This window comes from Hyperoodon ampullatus, assembly GCF_949752795.1.
Source record: "Hyperoodon ampullatus genome assembly, chromosome: 9".
NCBI lineage: Eukaryota > Metazoa > Chordata > Mammalia > Artiodactyla > Ziphiidae > Hyperoodon > Hyperoodon ampullatus.
This window is the reverse complement of record NC_136922.1, coordinates 56,643,150-56,660,300: the sequence shown is the minus strand read 5'-3', so window position 1 is coordinate 56,660,300 and position 17,151 is coordinate 56,643,150. Positions and strand designations below refer to the sequence as shown.

The 17,151-nt window shown below is 39.5% G+C and overlaps 1 protein-coding gene across 1 annotated transcript in view; it reads left to right on the top strand.

Annotated features, from left to right (window-relative positions):
- Window positions 1-17,151, top strand: part of ADAM22 (ADAM metallopeptidase domain 22) — a gene marked incomplete at its 5' end in the record, with an annotated part of 228,826 nt that overhangs the window by 112,847 nt on the left and 98,828 nt on the right. Inside the window, 1 exon segment of the mRNA XM_079711160.1 lies at window positions 10,430-10,496. Within this exon segment, the coding sequence (XP_079567286.1) occupies window positions 10,430-10,496 (67 nt within the window).

Below are 17,151 nucleotides of genomic sequence, written 5' to 3'. Positions count from 1 at the left end.
TACTCATTTGGAGGCTGCTCTTTTTTTTTTTTTTAATGGCCTTGCCATGCAGCTTGTGGGATCTTAGTTCCCCGAACAGGGATTGAACCTTGGCCCTGACAGTGAAAGCATCAAGTCCTAACCACTGGACTGCCAGGGAATTCCCTGTAGACTGCTCTAAGGAAAACATGATGTTGTGCAGTAACACAATCATTGAATGTTCTAATAAAAAGGCATGATCAACCTATTGCCTTACAGTGTATTATGTCGTACACTTCTGTGGGTTGACTGGGCAGTTTTGCTTCATGTGGTGTTAGCTGGGGCATTATTATATCTGGAAGTTCCAAAATGGCTTCAATCACATGGTTGGAAATTAGTGCCAGCACTGGCTGGAAATTCAACTGGGTCTGTCAGCTAGGGACTTTAGTTCTCCTCTACAAGGGTCTTGTTACGTGGTTGCTTAGACTTCCTCACAGCATGGTGGATGGATTCAAATATTCAAAGATGGAGAGTTCCACATGCATGGAAGTGGAAGTTGCAGATCTCAGATGTTATGCAATATCATTTCTGTCTCATTGTGTTTGTTATAGGACCAGCTCAGATGCAAGGAAAGGAGAAATGGTCTCCACTTTACCATGAGAGGAGTCACAAAGCATTTTTAGACATTTTTGTTCAACCATAGTCTATCCTTTGACCACAAATTATTTACATTTCTCATATATGTAAAATGAACTAATTCCTCCAGAGATTTCCTGAAAAATCTCATTGCATTATACTATCAGGCTTAAACTCAAGGTTCAAATTCTTATCATCTCAATCTGATTAAGGCTTTTAGATGAGGTAACACAGGTACAGACCTTTGAACTAAAATGACAAGTTATCTATTCCATATACGCTCAGTATACAGTGGGGAGATGAGGACAGGGTGATTGCAGTAGATATTCCTATTTTAAAATGGGAGGGCTTCCCTGGTGGCGCAGTGGTTGAGAGTCCGCCTGCCGATGTAGGGGACGCGGGTTCGTGCCCCGGTCCGGGAGGGTCCCACATGCCGCGTAGCGGCTGGGCCTGTGAGCCATGGCCGCTGAGCCTGCGTGTCCGGAGCCTGTGCTCCACAATGGGGGAGGCCACAACAGTGAGAGGCCCGTGTACCGCAAAAAAAAAAAAAAAAAAAAAAAAAGGGAGAAATAGGAGGTACCTAGCTATAACTGGTCCTCTGAAATTCTGGTATTCAGCCGGGTGTATGTCACCAGTTCCCCCGTTTTGGGAAAGGGAATGTATATTGAGTAAAGCTCTGTTCTGCTTCCTGATAGTGGTTGCCTATGGTTCTTGGCTCCAACCTTTGAGTCATCATTTCTTTTCCATGAGAAATGACCCAGGCCTTAATCTAAGTATATTTCTAGGTCTGCTTCCTGACTGTAAAAGGTTTGAATTGACTTGTCCATTTTAATCCAAGCTGGTGGTGTTTCCATTGGTGGGTTTCATGTGAATCTTAGGGATTTACCCCATCAGACAAAACCACATCCACAATCGTCTTGAGATAGGCCTTTCTCTACTTTGGACTGTGAGTTAAGATGCCCTTAAGATTGTGAGAAGTCTTTTGTTTAGGTGAGAATATCTATGAGTCATACCTTAAGGTTCTTAGAAACCTTTTGGTGTAGCTGAGGATCTATCAATAATAGGCAGGCTCCTAAGAATCTTAGAAACTTTTTTAATATAGATGATATAGTCTAGGCAAAACAGCATTAAAAGTCCTTCTGAGGTCTTATCAAAGTGTCTTACAACCATACCCTTGATTTGATCTTGACCTTGAGGTCACATTTGAATGGCAGCACTTTGGATTAGATCTTTGCTCTGAGGCTATTTCTTTGAAAATCTATTGCTGAATCAGGTTTCTCTATTAATTTGTTTCTTTCTTATGCATTTTTAGTGGGAATACTGTAAATGATTTATCCTTCTCAGTGCATCACTTTGGGAGCCCATGATTTTGGTTTCTTCCATTATTGGCAATGTTAACTATGATCACTCAGTTAAGGTGGTGTCCCCCAGTTTTCTTCACTGTGAAGTTACTAGTAGGATACATTTTGAGTAGGGAATTGACTATTGCGATTTGGCTGAGAGAGTTGTGCATTAACCATGTTGAGTTTGAGATGTCTGGCTGCTCGCACCTCGAAAGCCAATACTGGAGAGGCAAGTGTTGCTAGAAAGAAAAGTTTGTTTTACTGCGGAGGCTGGCAACTGGGGGAGAAGGCAGAATCATTTCCAAAACCCAACTCTCCACTGTTGATCAGTGGGCAAGAGCTTTTAAAGGGGAGTTTCAGGGGTGTATATGCAGAGGGAAAGGGCTACATGCAGAACAGCACAGTCAGCTCTGATTTTTATCTTGAAATTAGCCATGTGGTGGTCTGATCAGCATCATCTTGATTGTTTTAGGTACAGTTCATCTTCAGTTGGAGCGTTGGTTTTCTTGAGTCCAGTTCTCAGACTTGTGGCAGCTCATGTCATGGCTACAGTCTGGTCATCATGTAGTTAACTTCTTCCACCTGGTGGGGGTTTCAGTATCTACAAAACAGCTCCAAAGATGTGGCTCAGAATATTATTTATAGCCCTTGAGGATGAACTAAAGGTCCTTGACTTTTCTTAATGATTATTATTTGGTATTATTTGACAGTTTTCCTTTGCTTCTGCATTTTCTCGTTTCTCTCATTAAATTTATTATTTGGCTAAAGTTTTTCTACAGACAAAAGGCAGGCGGAGGACGTGGAGGAAGTTCTGTCCTGGGAAGGCCCCATAGTGTCTTGCTCTGTTTCAGAGACTGGTTCAGAAAACAGGGGTGTTGGTGGATTGGAAAGATGAAGGAGCCCTTTTCTGTTTCCACTTTCTCAGTGGATACAGAAATGAGGTCATCAGCAGGGAGTGATGATGAAGAAATGCCTTGGAGATTTTAGGAGAGAAAAGTTTGGAAGGGTCTTCTCAGAGTAAATTGTCTAGTAAAATGGACTAGTGGATTTATGGGCAGTACTGTGTTAAGGGGAACCACTTGATATTGTGGTCATAAATTACGTGGTTCAATGTACGACCATTCAGGATGTTCCGCTTCTAGGGGGTCAGACTTTGATTCATAGAAGAGTTAAGTTTTACCATGGTTGAGGTTTGGCCGATGAGCATAGTGGAGAGAGAGATGAGGAAGGGAGTGATTTTCATGATGAATCATGGACTGTAAGCTAGATTAGGGGGATAAGAGGGAGGTGAAGGACACTGAAAAAGTAGTAGGTAGGGTCAATGGTTTAAAAGTCTCCAAATGAAATGGAGCTGGACCCCGTGGGGCCCTCCTAGGTATAAATCCTTTCTGTTTCCCCATTTCTTGTTTGTAGGTAATGGGCTTCATTCAGCCCCCTTGACCTTCCTCAAGTTCCAAATGGCAAACAGTTGCTTATCAGGTAACAGAGGGAATGAAGAAACAAAGGAGGGGCAGTCAAGAAACAATGGTGCAGCAATGCGGGAGGGTTCTGGTTCCTCCTCAAGGAATATACATAACCAATACCTTTGAGTTCTTTTTTTTTTTTTTTTTTGCTGTACGCGGGCCTCTCACAGTTGTGGCCTCTCCCGTTGCGGAGCACAGGCTCCGCGGCATGTGGGATCTTCCCGGACCGGGGCACGAACCCGTGTCCCTTGCATCGGCAGGCGGACTCTCAACCACTGCGCCACCAGGGAAGACCCCTTTGAGTTCTTTTGTAGGAACTAAGGCCCCACGCAGGTGGAGGATGGTAACTTCAGGCTGAGCACAAGATTCCTGGAGCACCGCCCTGTTACCTCACTACCAACCAATCAGAAGAAAGTTTGCACACAGTGGAAGATAACGAAGACTCTGACCCCCTCCCCAAATGATTCTCTCTTTAAAAACTTTCATGGTCAAGCAGAATCTTCGGAGTTGGTTTTTGGTCACAAGTCTGCCTTCTCCCCAGGTTGCTGGCCTCCTGATTAAATCAGCCTTTTCTTTCCAACCAACACGCATCTCTCAGGTACTGGCTTTCCAGCCGAAGCTGGGTTCCGAAGCTGGGTTCCGTAACACAAACAGTTAAAGTGCGAGTTCTAGAGAAAGATGGGTAGGAGATGATAAATAAGGAGTGGGATAATTGAAATCAGGATTTGGGAGGCCTTTCACATATGTTCTGATTTAATACCGTACCAACTTTATAAAGAAATTTTTATTATCTTCATTTTAGATATGGGCAAATTGTGTTCATAAAGATTAAATAACTTGGCCAAGGTCACATAGTTAGTAAATGGCAGCGTTTGGATAGGAAATCAGAATATTTGCTTTTGTTTTTAAATTCCAAAACCTTTGTACTATACCAGCTGCCCCTGATTCAGTTGCACGATAGACAAAGGACAATCATTATTATGACTGAAAATGTTTACATTGTATTTGTTTTGCTTATTTCAGGCATATTATGGCATGCAAATAAATTTTTAAAAAGGGGTCTCAGAATACATTTCTAATTTTTAAAACATCTCCTTATTTCCTTTAGAAAATGAGCGGGTTTAGAATTTGACTGAAAATGATTTTCACTTCCATCTTTCAAAATTCACAAAGAAGCATTCACACATTAGTTTTGAGTTAGCTGTTAACAGGAAGCAAATTCTACCCGGTCAGATAAAATTTCCCATGTGTTAAGAAGATCCTTCATTTTCCCACACTTAAAATTAAGTAGATTCCTACTTAATGATAAACAATGATCTTAAAAAAAGAAATAGAACTTAAGGTAATTTTGATTACCTCTACTTTAGGAGGCTTCAAAAATTTTTTACTGAGGTTCTAAGTTGGTGGTAGTAAGGATTTTATGCTTCAGTAGAGGAAAAAATGACTTTTTTTTACACATCTTTATTGGAGTATAATTGCTTTACAATGTTGTGCTAGTTTCTGCTGTATAACAAAGTGAATTATCTATACATGTACATATATCCCCATATTCCCTCCCTCTTGTGTCTCCCTTCCACCCTCCCTATCCTACCCCTCTAGGTGGTCACAAAGCACCCAGCTGATCTCCCTGTGCTATGCAGCTCCTTCCCACTAGCTATCTATTTTACATTTGGTAGTGTATATATGTCAATGCCACCCTCTCACTTAGTCCCAGTTTACCCTTCCCCCTCCCCATGTCCTCAAGTCCATTCTCTACAACTGCAAACAATGACATTTTAAATAGAAGGTTTTTCAGCCCAATAATTAAAATAACAATACTTAGCAGACTTCCACAATACTGCAAACAAACAAAACCAAAAATTGCATGGGCTGTTTTTGGTTTAAATTACAGACAGCCCTTTCCAACAATACTTGTAGGTATAGAGGCTTGATTGAAATAGCTGCATAATTCCTGAGCAGAGGCTTTTCTTTGCTGTAATTACATTCATGTGGTGACTCATACTCTCTTAATTCCTAGATTTTATAACTCAAAGAAAAATATTCCCTTGAAATTTGAATACCTGGAAGACTCAAAAGCTGTTTTTTTTTTTTTTTTTAAAAAAGATTATTGTTATTATTATTACTCCTACTACTATACAATTCCTCCCCCTTTTTGATCTCACTCCTGCTGGCTCCAATAATGGGGGTTTACTCACAGGGCAGTGAAGGAGAAAGGTATCCAACATCAGGGCTGGGCTGGAGGAAAAGACTAGATATAGGTTTTTGACATAGAAGCCATTTATGATCTAAGCCTGGCCATAGTGCTTACCCTTGAATAGATCTCAGTAATAATGATCTTAAGGAAACAAAGAGTAAACTGTTTTCAGGCAAGAGAAGTAACAATAGCAAAGATAATAAATCAGTTGTAAAGACTCCTAGTTCTGTTTCAGTGGTAAAGATTAGCCTCAAGCACTTTCTTGAGCTGTTTTGAAGAATTTAAATCCCCCTGGAGCACTCAACCACCAGATCGAATGGAACCTAAGGAATGATGATGTTGACCTTTTCTGACCCTCATGACTTCAGTCAACTAAAGTGTGGACTCTGTTGACCATTGCCCCAATTCTATGCTGAATTTTCTTCACCTCAAGCCCTTTCATGAATATGCATGTAACCTTAGCTTAAAACTTCCCCAGTTTTGCTCTTTGAGGAGACACTGCTTTGGGAAAGATCCCTGGTGTTCTCCTTACTTGCTGCAAGTAATAAATTCTTCCTTCTCCCACTCTTTGGCTTGGTTGTGTCTTTTGGCTTGAGATCCACCAAGAGAGGAACCACTTTTTGGGTAACAGGATTCACCACTGGCACAGCCCAGTTTCTCTCAAGTGACTGCTTATTTTTGACTTTCTGTTTCTCTTTCCTTCATCCACTGAATGATTCTTTTTTTCTGAATTTACTTGTTCAGATTCCCAAGAGAGGGCATCTGGCTGGCTCTGCTAATAAACTCTGACTCTGTAGGGTAATTTTTGTCTCTCACTGCTGGAGAGGTTGTTGGAGACTGATAGCAAGGTTAGGGGGCAGTTTTTGCAGACATCTTTCTGGTACCTCTCCTGTTGGGGGTGTGGTCTTGGATAAAGAGTGGGATGTGGATGGTGGAGCAATGACAGGTTTTGCTTCAGCAGATCTTGACCATGAAGCTTCACTATTTTGTTCGAAACCTTGGGAAATTTGTGAAGTATCCAACATACTCATGATAAAAATTATATTAAAAAAAAAAAGACAGCTGTCTGTTGGCTATACAACAGCTATTCTCTCCACCCTGTAGTGTTGTTCACCTCTCTCTGAGTAGCCATGATGTTCATGGGAGGAGGAGAGAGAGGAGGAGGAGAATCTTGATTGTTCAGAGACAAATGTCCTTGTCAAAAGACTGGCTTTGGCAGGGCCAAGTAATGTAATCCTGGCAAAACATACTTGAGAAGATGAATGCTAGAGGCTTTTTGTGAAGAGTTTGCTGACTCTTGTAAAGAAATACAAGGCTTTTTTTACCTTGGGATATCTTTATCTGCATGAGATGCTTAGATCTGCAGCAGCCATGTTAGCGTCATGAGAGGAGCCAGTTACAAGTACACGTCACCCACCATTCTGATGGCAGAGCAGAATGATGGACATACTCCCGGTCTCATCAATGGTGCTGAGCTACCACATGAGCCAGCCCTGGAACCGCTGTGATGTCCAGTGGAAAATTACTCTGCTGCAATGGTTGCCTACAAGTATACTAGCTAGCAAGCTATCCCAGAAGTAAGGGAGCAAACAGCAAGCCCTCACAGACCAAATTAAAATCCTCAAATCACATGATTTGCTAAATCAAATTAAAGCACACAGTGAGAAGCAAGAGGAAAGAAAAGGGTAGGTTAGCACGCTTAGGATAGGGTGCAAGTGGGGTGGCAGGACCACTCCAGCTAATGTGTACTGGGAGACACTGTATTCTTAGGATCTGCTTCTCTCTCTGCTGCATCTGCCTTCCCTGCTGATATGTAGTTACAAGGACCAGAGAGGAGGTTTGGGCAAGCTCCACAGTTGCAAGGTGGCCTGAGCTAAGGACACCCACGTGCTGTATCTGAGAGACACAGGGACAAATACGCTTGGTCAGGAGCTGCAGCCTGCCAGTTAGCTTGATGAACAACCAGGAATTCTGTTGGTTCAGAGAAAACATGGGGCAGGAATGGGTGTCAGTAGCAGTTCCTAACCAGGGCAGTTTTACCCCCCAGTGTACATTTGGCAATGTCTGGAGATGTTTGTGATTGTCATGGCTGGTGTGTGTGTGTGTATGTGTGTGTGTGTGTGTGTGTGTGTGTGTGACGTGGCATCTAGTGGGTGGAGGTCATGGATGTTGCTAATCATGTGACAATGCATAAGGTACTCCCCAAGACAAAGAATTGTCTGGCCTGAAATGTCAGTATTGTGGAAGTTGAGAAATCCTGGGTGTTACCAATAGGTGGTTGAAATAAGACCTCATAAATATTAACTGTTTATGTATAAGCGTATCTTGCATATATAGTGTCTTTTTTTTTTTTCAAATTTTATTTTTATTTTTGGCTGCGTTGGGTCTCCGTTGTGGGGCGCAGCCTTCTCATTGCAGTGGCTTCTCTTATTGCAGAGCACGGTGCGCAGGCTTCAGTAGTTGTGGTGCACAGGCCTAGTTGCTCTGCGGCATGTGGGATCTGCCCAGGCCAGGGCTCGAACCCGTGTCCCCTGCACTGGCAGGCGGATTCCCAACCACTGCACCACCAGGGAAGCCCTATAGTGTCTTTTATATATTTGTTATATCATGAACACTTATTACCCAGGTGCCTTAAAAATGTTACGTATATTTTGGTCATCCATCCCTTTCTATCAATGTGAAGTACACACATGATCTTCTTACTTATGCTTTACACATCTTATGCATTCTGCCCACATCTAACAAAATTTTGCTTAGTAGCTACTTATCTATACTTAAAACATCTTAAAAAGTGTTTTGCCTATATTTTATAAACTTTAAATGTATTCACCTACCAGAATTGAAGAGTTGCAGAAGCAAATTCACATCACACCTGCCCTGGAATTTCTAACAAGAAATGATATCAGTGTCGTGATTGTTTAAGCCACTTTTAGTTGTGTTTTCTACAACTTGCAGCTTAGAGCATTCTAGCTGTTTCCCCCGTAAAGTCAATAGGAAAGTGTATTCCAAAGACAAATGAAACAAGGACTTAGACTATAATTATAGGTTACCTAGATAGAAATGTAAGCATCAGATACTATAAGAAACTGACTCTCATGCCTGCATTAATGTAATGTGTGTTTGATCTTTCTGTTTACATTCCAAGCATAGTAGCATAGTGCTTATCATGGTAGCTCTTGTGCTTAGAAATTCACCTTTTTTTATGATTGGGACAATTTTGGATGGTGACCTTCAGAGCACTGTGAAACACAGTTTTTTAGTTGGGTGAATGTTTATTAATAGAGGGGTAGATTTAGAAGTTTATATTTTTATTTATTAATGTGAATTTTATCTACATTTTACCGCTTTAGAAATTTAAAGACTTTAAGACTGTTTATTGGAGTTGTGCCTTGAGGTGCCTCTGTTAAAGGGGAAATTTTTTCCTCTTATATAGAATTAAAGAGAAGTATATTTAAGATGATGTAAACATTTAAAAATTATACAAGAAGGTGGTGGTTGTTTAGGAGAGATTTCAAAAAAGGTATTTTAAAATGCTGAAAGTATATTCTTTTTCATTTCTTCTAACTTTCTTTGCCTCTGTTTAATTTTTTTGTGGGGGAAACTAATATTTTGTTAGATAAAATATCACACGTAACATATGAGAAATGGTAAAGTATGGTAGTAGATCAAAAGTGTTTGATAAAAAGCTAAAGCAAGGATGTGGGGTGTGAGAAGAGTCAATAATTTCAAAGTTTTGGGCAAAGCAGTTGAAATGATGGTGTTGATGTTAGCTGTTGTGGAAGGCTGTGGGCTGAGCAGGTGGTGGGGAATGGGTGAGGGTCAGAGAGTTCAGCCTTGGCATGTTAAGTTTGAGATGCCTATTAGATATTTAAGCAGTGATGTCCAGTAGGCAGTTACATCTACAGTTTGAGAAAAGGTCTGAATTGGAAATATATATTTAGAAATTGACAACATCTTAATACTTAAAGACATGAGATAGGAAAAGAGCACCAAGGAATATAGGGGGACTAAGCCTCCTAGGAGTACCCCACTATTCAAAGGTTAGGGGAGAGAAACAGCAAAGAAGGATGTAAGGTATAATAAAAACTTAAATTAAAATCTTCACACACAAAAAAACTAAAGTAAAAAAGGGAAGAATAAGATGTCTTAAAAATAATGGTAGTTTCCTAGAATTGCTGAACTAGATCGGTGGAACTAACTCTGCTAAGCAACGGGGTGACAGGTGATTTAGTCAGTTTAGCCTCATATCCTTTTACAAGTACTAGGCTGTGTGTGTGTGTGAGAGAGAGAGAGAGAAAGAGAGAGAGAGAGAGAGAAAAAGAGAGAGACCTATAAAGTTTTATTTTTGTTTTAAAATCTGGATTAAAGAATCATTCAAGCTGGGCTTCCCTGGTGGCGCAGTGGTTAAGAATCTGCCTGCCAATGCAGGGAACACGGGTTCAAGCCCTGGTCCGGGAAGATCCCACATGCTGTGGAGCAGCTAAGCCCTTTGCCACAGCTACTGAGCCTGCATTCTAGAGCCCGCGAGCCACAACTACTGAGCCCATGCGTCTAGAGCCCGTGCTCTACAACAAGAGAAGCCACCGCAGTGAGAAAAGCCCGCCCACTGCAACAGAGTAGCCCCCACTCGCCGCAACTAGAGAAAGCCCGCGCCCAGCAATGAAGACCCAATGCAGCCAAAAGTAAATAAATAAAATAAATAAATTTATAAAAGAAAAAACAAAACAAAACAAAACAAAAAATCATTCAAGCTGGAATGTTGTAAACTTAATGGTGATTTTCAAATGATTTACATTTTCAAGGTCCTCTTTCATCAGCATTTCTCTCTGTTGCAGTGATTTGCTGTCCTCTGAATACGTGGAGAGACACATTGAACATGGAGGGAAGACTGTGGAAGTGAAAGTAAGTAAAATTTTTCTCTTGGGTAAACTTTTGAGAATCTTTTAAGTACTGATTATGATCTTAATCTTCAGTGATACTTCCAATGTAGTTTTGGGGTTTTTATATTTCAGAATTTATCAAGAGAGGGTGTCACTGACTTAGGGAAAAAAATTTAGTTACCAGAAAGTGAATTCTTACTGTACTACCGGAATTGTTGGAGTTATGCTTTGTGGGATTAATATTACTGCAAGTAGTTCTCTTTTAGATTATGTCACAGAAAATAATTTCTGAAATTTGCTTTTAAGGTTAGCGCTGAGAATCAAGAGGTGAAATCTTGGGTCCAGGGTAGGTGCCTGGCTTTGCATTCATTTGGGAAAGATTTCTCTGGTAAAATTATGAACTTATTATGTCCACAGGGATGTCCCAGGGAGTTTTAAGTCCCTGGAGACAAATCTCAAGATATTGGTTCTTGTCAGGTAAGTTCTGAAAAAGATTACATACCAAAAAAAAAAAAAAATTTCTCCAGTTATAGGCATAAGAATGTATGTGTCTTTCATATCAGTGATGATGTTTGAGGCATATGAGACCAAACCCCACCCAAAAGTTTCTTTAGAACCAATGTTTAGTATAAAGAGTTTTAGCTAAGTGTTTATTTTCTTCTGAACAGCATTCAGACTATCTATTCTGCCTTATCAGAATTATAATGCCATATATATATATATATGTATGTATAAAGAAAGCAAATATGTATATTTGCTTTCTTTTTCTGATTATCCATTTAATTTGTACTCATTTTAGAAAACTTGTTAGTGGAGAAAAATGTATCAAAAAAGGAAAAATCATCCATAAACTCATCACTGACAGATAAACTTTGTTTTCATTTTGTTGTATTTCCTTCTAGTATTTTTTTTGTCCTGTGCATGTATTTATATTTTCATATTTTACAGAGTTGGTATCATACGTATTTACAATATTGTATCTTGCTTTTTAACAGTAAACATTATATTGTAAACATTTTCTAAAGTTACTTTCCTTTAAACTTATGTCTACTGCTTTTCAATTTAAATGTATTACTGTAACAAAGCGTTTTATTTAAATTAAACTCTGTTATTAATAACAAAAATCAATTACATTGTCCTAGTCCAGTGACAAGTGAAGGGGATTGGATTTTGCAATTATATGTTAACTAAAAAAAGAAAACTTTTTATTACGGAACGTCTCAAACATATACAGAGGTAAAAAGAATACTACAATGAACTCCTACATACCCATTATCCAGCATCAATAGTTATAAGCATTTTGATAATCTTTTCACTCTCTACGTGTGTGTAGTATTTTAAACTGTCAGGAGGAAGAAATTTTTCTCTACCCTTCTAGGTTCTTCTAGCTGCTCTGTGAATTAAATATATGTGAGACAAATTAACAGGACAAAAATCAACCAAAAGTTTGATAACATGTACACATGGGAGGGACCAAGAACTGAGTAATTCACCAAAAAGGCTGACACCCTCACCTTAAATACCATCTTCAGCCAAAGACAAAAGATGTTGAGGGTAGTGGTTTGGGAGCTCAAAGAGGGGGAAGGCAATTCACATGGAGATGGAAAAGCAAATGTTTGGTAACCAGATGTTTGCTGGGCCACATAGAGACAGTGGGACACAGAGAGGAGTTTTAGCAACAGACTTTGCTAGGTTCCTCCCTGTCTACACACCTAGTTCATCCTGTAGTCATCTGTGGTGCTGGCTCCCTTCCTGGAACAGGTCCTCTAACCACACTCTTTGGGTAGTTTTAGGGAAGGTCCAAGTTTCTCCCTGAGTCTTTTGGGGTCTTGATTATTTTCAGCTCCAAATAATCCATATGCCAAAGAGACATTTTGGGGTGGCAAATTTTGTTCCTCTGCAAAAGCAAATTCCAGACATTGGGACATTTTTCCCAGGAAATAAATCTTCACACATCTATACATTTCTAAATGATAAACACTTAAAGCAAAATGTTAATTTTTACAAGTGATCTAGATATAATAATTATGCCAGTCCCTCTAGAAAGTTATTCTAAACTTATTTGAAAACTGACTAATTGAATGTTTGATTGATTTATATCACTGTGTTACATCAGAAAGCATATTAGGATTCTTCTTAGTATGACATAAGAAAATGGAGCCATTTTGCTTATAGTTGGAAAAATATTTAACTAGATTTAGAATCTCTGGACTCCTTCTAATCTCATCCTTGTTTATTTGATTTCATTTTCCATTTTGTGTGATGCTTTTCGGAATGCAGAGTGTATCTTATTCCTTTGCTAAATTAGAGAAGAGAGGAAAACAGGCAGTTCACTATTTATTTCCGTTTACGTCTGTCAGTGGAATGATGAAATGCAAATATAAGCATGGAGGTTTGGAGGGTGGATCCAGCAATAGCTATCTGCTGTCTCTACAGTAGTATCCCTTTGCAGGAAACTTATATTAATCAACAAAGCATAGTCCACTCAGATCATTAGGCTCCATGGGTATATATAACACCCAGAACACGGACTTTACCACACAACCACTGCTGATTTTCCAGCCTGAGAATTGCATTTTCTTCCTTGATGGTTTGCCTAACTCCCAAGCCTATCCAACCAGGGAAATGTAAATCCAAACTTCATCCAAACCCTAGAGCCAGAGGAATTTTCTCCCATTAAGAAAACCACTTTGATCTAACCCATCACCCCAATTTGTTTTTAACCCATTTAAAACTCAAAACTCTCCTCTGGGTTTTTTCCAGAAACCATATTGAAAGCGTTGAGTCCTGTCCCATCAAATCAAAGTCAGTAGCCAGTTATTTTCCTGCTGGTTTCCTCATGTCTTGCCCTCTGTGCTTAGCTCTTGGGGAGTTTCTTTTTACATGGAGTCTGTTAGATCTCCATTCTTTACTAATGACTCAGAATTTTCTTAAGTTTCTCTTTTTACTATACATTATGAGTCGAGTAAAACTGTAAAATTATAACATTTCATATTTTTCTTTTTCTTCCCTCTACTCCTTAAAAAAAAAAAACCAGAATATTTTATCCCTCTTTTACCTTCTACATTAGTTTGCTAGGGCTGCCATAACAAAGTCCCATAGACAGGGTGGCTTGAACAGAGAAATTTATTTTATTTTCTCACAGTTCTGGAGGCTAGAAGTCCAAGATAAAGGTGTCAGCAGGGTTGGTTTCTTTAAGCCTCTCTCTTTGGCTTACAGATGGCTGTCTTCTCTCTGTGTCTTCACATGATCTTCTCTCTGTGTGTATCTGTATCCTAATTTCTTCTTAGAAGGACACCAATCCAGTCATATTGGATCAGGGCCCACCCTAATGACCTCATTTTAACTTAATTACCTCTTGAAAAACTCTATCTCCAAATATAGTTATAATCTGAGGTACTAGGGGTTAGGACTTCAACACACGAATTTTAGGGGAATACAATATAAAATTCAGCCCATAACACCTTCCCTAAGAGGCCTATGAATTTTTTTCTAAATTGGCTTTTCTCCTGGCATTGAAGTGTTTGAAAGGGTATAGGGGATCAAAGCAAAACTGTAGGTAAGAACTTTTCGTTTTTGTCAGTTGGCACAAACATAATCATATTGATCTTTTTTTCATATAAAGTTATTCATTTTATTTATTTATTTTTGGCTGTATTGGGTCTTTGTTGCTGTGCACAGGCTTTTCTCTAGTTGGGGCAAGTGAGGGGCTACTCTTCGTTATGGTGCATGGGCTTTTCACTGCAGTGGATTCTCTTGTTGCGGAGCACGGGCTCTAGGTGCTCGGGCTTCAGTAGTTGTGGCACACGGGCTCAGTAGTTGTGGCTCATGGGCTCTAGAGCACAGGCTCAGTAGTTGTGGCTCATGGGCTTAGTTGCTCTGCGGCATGTGGGATCTTCCCACACCAGGGCTCAAACCTGTGTCCCCTGCATTGGCAGGTGGATTCTCAACCACTGCACCACCAGGGAAGCCCAATCATATTGATCTTGAGGATGCAAAATTAAAATCAAAATAATTATCAAGTCTGATTTAAACAATGGCTAGAAACCAGTCTGGTAAATGACTCTGCTCAGGTGTCATGGAACCTTTATTTGTGAAAATTCAGGTGCAGTACGTTTGATTTAAGGGTGTGAGTATGTATGTGGGAAAAGGAAGACATTTTCATGAAAAAAAAAAACTTAATAGCTACTTTGGTGAATCTTTTAGATTGCAATTTTATTTTTAAAATCTTTTTAATTGTAAAATATAACACTGACACAAAAATGACTAAAGAGTGAACACCGGATAACCACTATCCAGTTTAAGAAATAGACCTTGAAGGGCTTCCCTGGTGGCGCAGTGGTTGGGAGTCCGCCTGCCGATGCTGGGGACACGGGTTCGTGCACCGGTCCAGGAGGATCCCACATGCCGTGGAGCGGCTGGGCCCGTGAGCCATGGCTGCTGAGCCTGTGCGTCCGGAGCCTGTGCTCCGCAATGGGAGAGGCCACAGCGGTGAGAGGCCCGCGTACCGCGAAAAAAAAAAAAAAAAAAAAAAAAATAGACCTTGGCCTACTTTTCCATGTGCTGCTTCCCAAGCCCAGGTCCCTCCCTCCTCCTCTTGTAAGACATGTAAACAGTATCCTGACTTTTGTGGTTATTTTTTCCTTAATTTTGTTTATAGTTTTATCACCCAAGTGTGTCCTAGAGTTTAGGTTTGTGTGTTTAGGTTTTTTTTTTTTACTAAGTTTTTAAAACTCTCCTTTAATCCATTGGTTTCCGCTTATCTTTCTCTTTTTAATCTTCCTTACAATTTATTGATATTTGTTGAAGAAATCAGGTTGTTTATCCTATACAGTCTCTCACAGTCTGGGTTTTGCTCTTGATTGCGATTTTATATTTACAGTAAAAGGAAATATATTTTAGTGATCTTTCCTTAAGGTAATGATTTGTATTATCTGCAAGACATTCTATGTCTCATGGAAGGTTGTTTTATTCCAATCATAGAGGTGCATAATCCTGATCTTGAAGTTCTATCTAAACCTTTTTTTTTTTTACCCAAAGTTTTCAAAGAAAGGCTTTAAGCAGAAAAAAACATGATAGATACTTTTTATTTGTTCCTTTAATAAAACATATTAATATCATCTTTCACTTCATTTATTTCCAACTCATTTAAAAATTAAATTTGAAATTTGCCCCTTAGTTGAGGGAGAATTTTTGTGTGTTTGACATAAACTTTAAAAAGAATTTAAACATAAAACCTCTATTAATCACAATACCCTGAGAACAAAAGTTTTTTAGTTTGATTGTGGCCAACTATGGTTCTGGCTTCTTAAGACAAAGGAAACTGAAATTGATGAGTAGCAGCGAATGAGTCTAAACCATGCAGTTTGCTGTTTTATTGTTAGCTAACTTTTTTATCTTGAAGCTGACAACTGCCAATATGCTGGTCAGTCTAGGTCTCGATTATATAGGCTCTGGTTAATCAGTATTATAATCCTAATAACAGTAATCACTAACATTTATTGTTCATGATGTGACAGGCGTATGAATTTACATATATTCAATCCTCAAAACAACCTCCGATTATAAATATAACTATTATCCCACTTGACAGGAAACTGAGGTATAGAGAGGTTACATAACTTGCTGAAAGTAGCACAGTAAGGAGGGGTAGAGCTGCAGTTTGAACCTAGGTTATCTAACTCCAGAGCTGACTCTTATACCATATTATCTCTATATATTCTACAGTACGTAAAATAGGATAGCTATACAAATTGATAGGTATTTTATGTAGACTTATTATATACATAGCTCATTTTTTTTGGAGGTCCCTAACAATTACTCCTTTATAGTCTTCTCTTTAAACTGAAATTGTGGTCCAAGTGAAGAGCCTTTAGGTATCCCTCTTAAATTTGGTTATGCAGATGGGTAGCTTTTTTTTTTTTTTTTTGCGGTGCTCTGGCCTCTCAGTGCTGTGGCATCTCCCATTGCGGAGCACAGGCTCCGGACGCGCAGGCTCAGCGGCCATGGCTCACGGGCCCAGCCGCTCCGCGGCATGTGGGATCCTCCCGGACCAGGGCACGAACCCGTGTCCCCTGCATCGGCAGGCGGACTCCCAACCACTGCGCCACCAGGGAAGCCCGCAGTTGGGTAGCTTTTAGATAACATCAGTTGCCTTGGGCAAAAATAGTAAAGACACTCTCTAGTACAAAGTCTGTTTTATTTTTCATATCTCAGGAAAATAGCCATAGTAGGAGTTTTAGAACACTAGGAGAGGAATGGTAAATCCTCTAGATATGTATGGATGGGGGAGGAAGTGGATTATCCTTGGAGTCAAAAAGTAAAAATAGACGTCTTGGTAGAGATATGATTAATTGTATTATTACCAATGAAAGATCATGACCAGTCATCAATATTATTAGTTCTGATAGTGTTTTTTTGGTTAAATTATTTGATCTGTTATGATAATAATCAAAAGTAATAGCTGCTGAATGTCTTTTTTTATTAGTTCAAATTATTTCTAAACTGTATGTAAGCACTCCCAACTCGTCCTTGAATCAGGGTACCAATCATTAAGGATGTAGAGACACGCATTTTCCAGTATTGACTTTTGACTGGCACTTAACTGGTTACTACCCATCACTTAATTGAATTGAGTGCACTCAAGGATCATTGTCTCAAAGTCTTAATTATGTCCA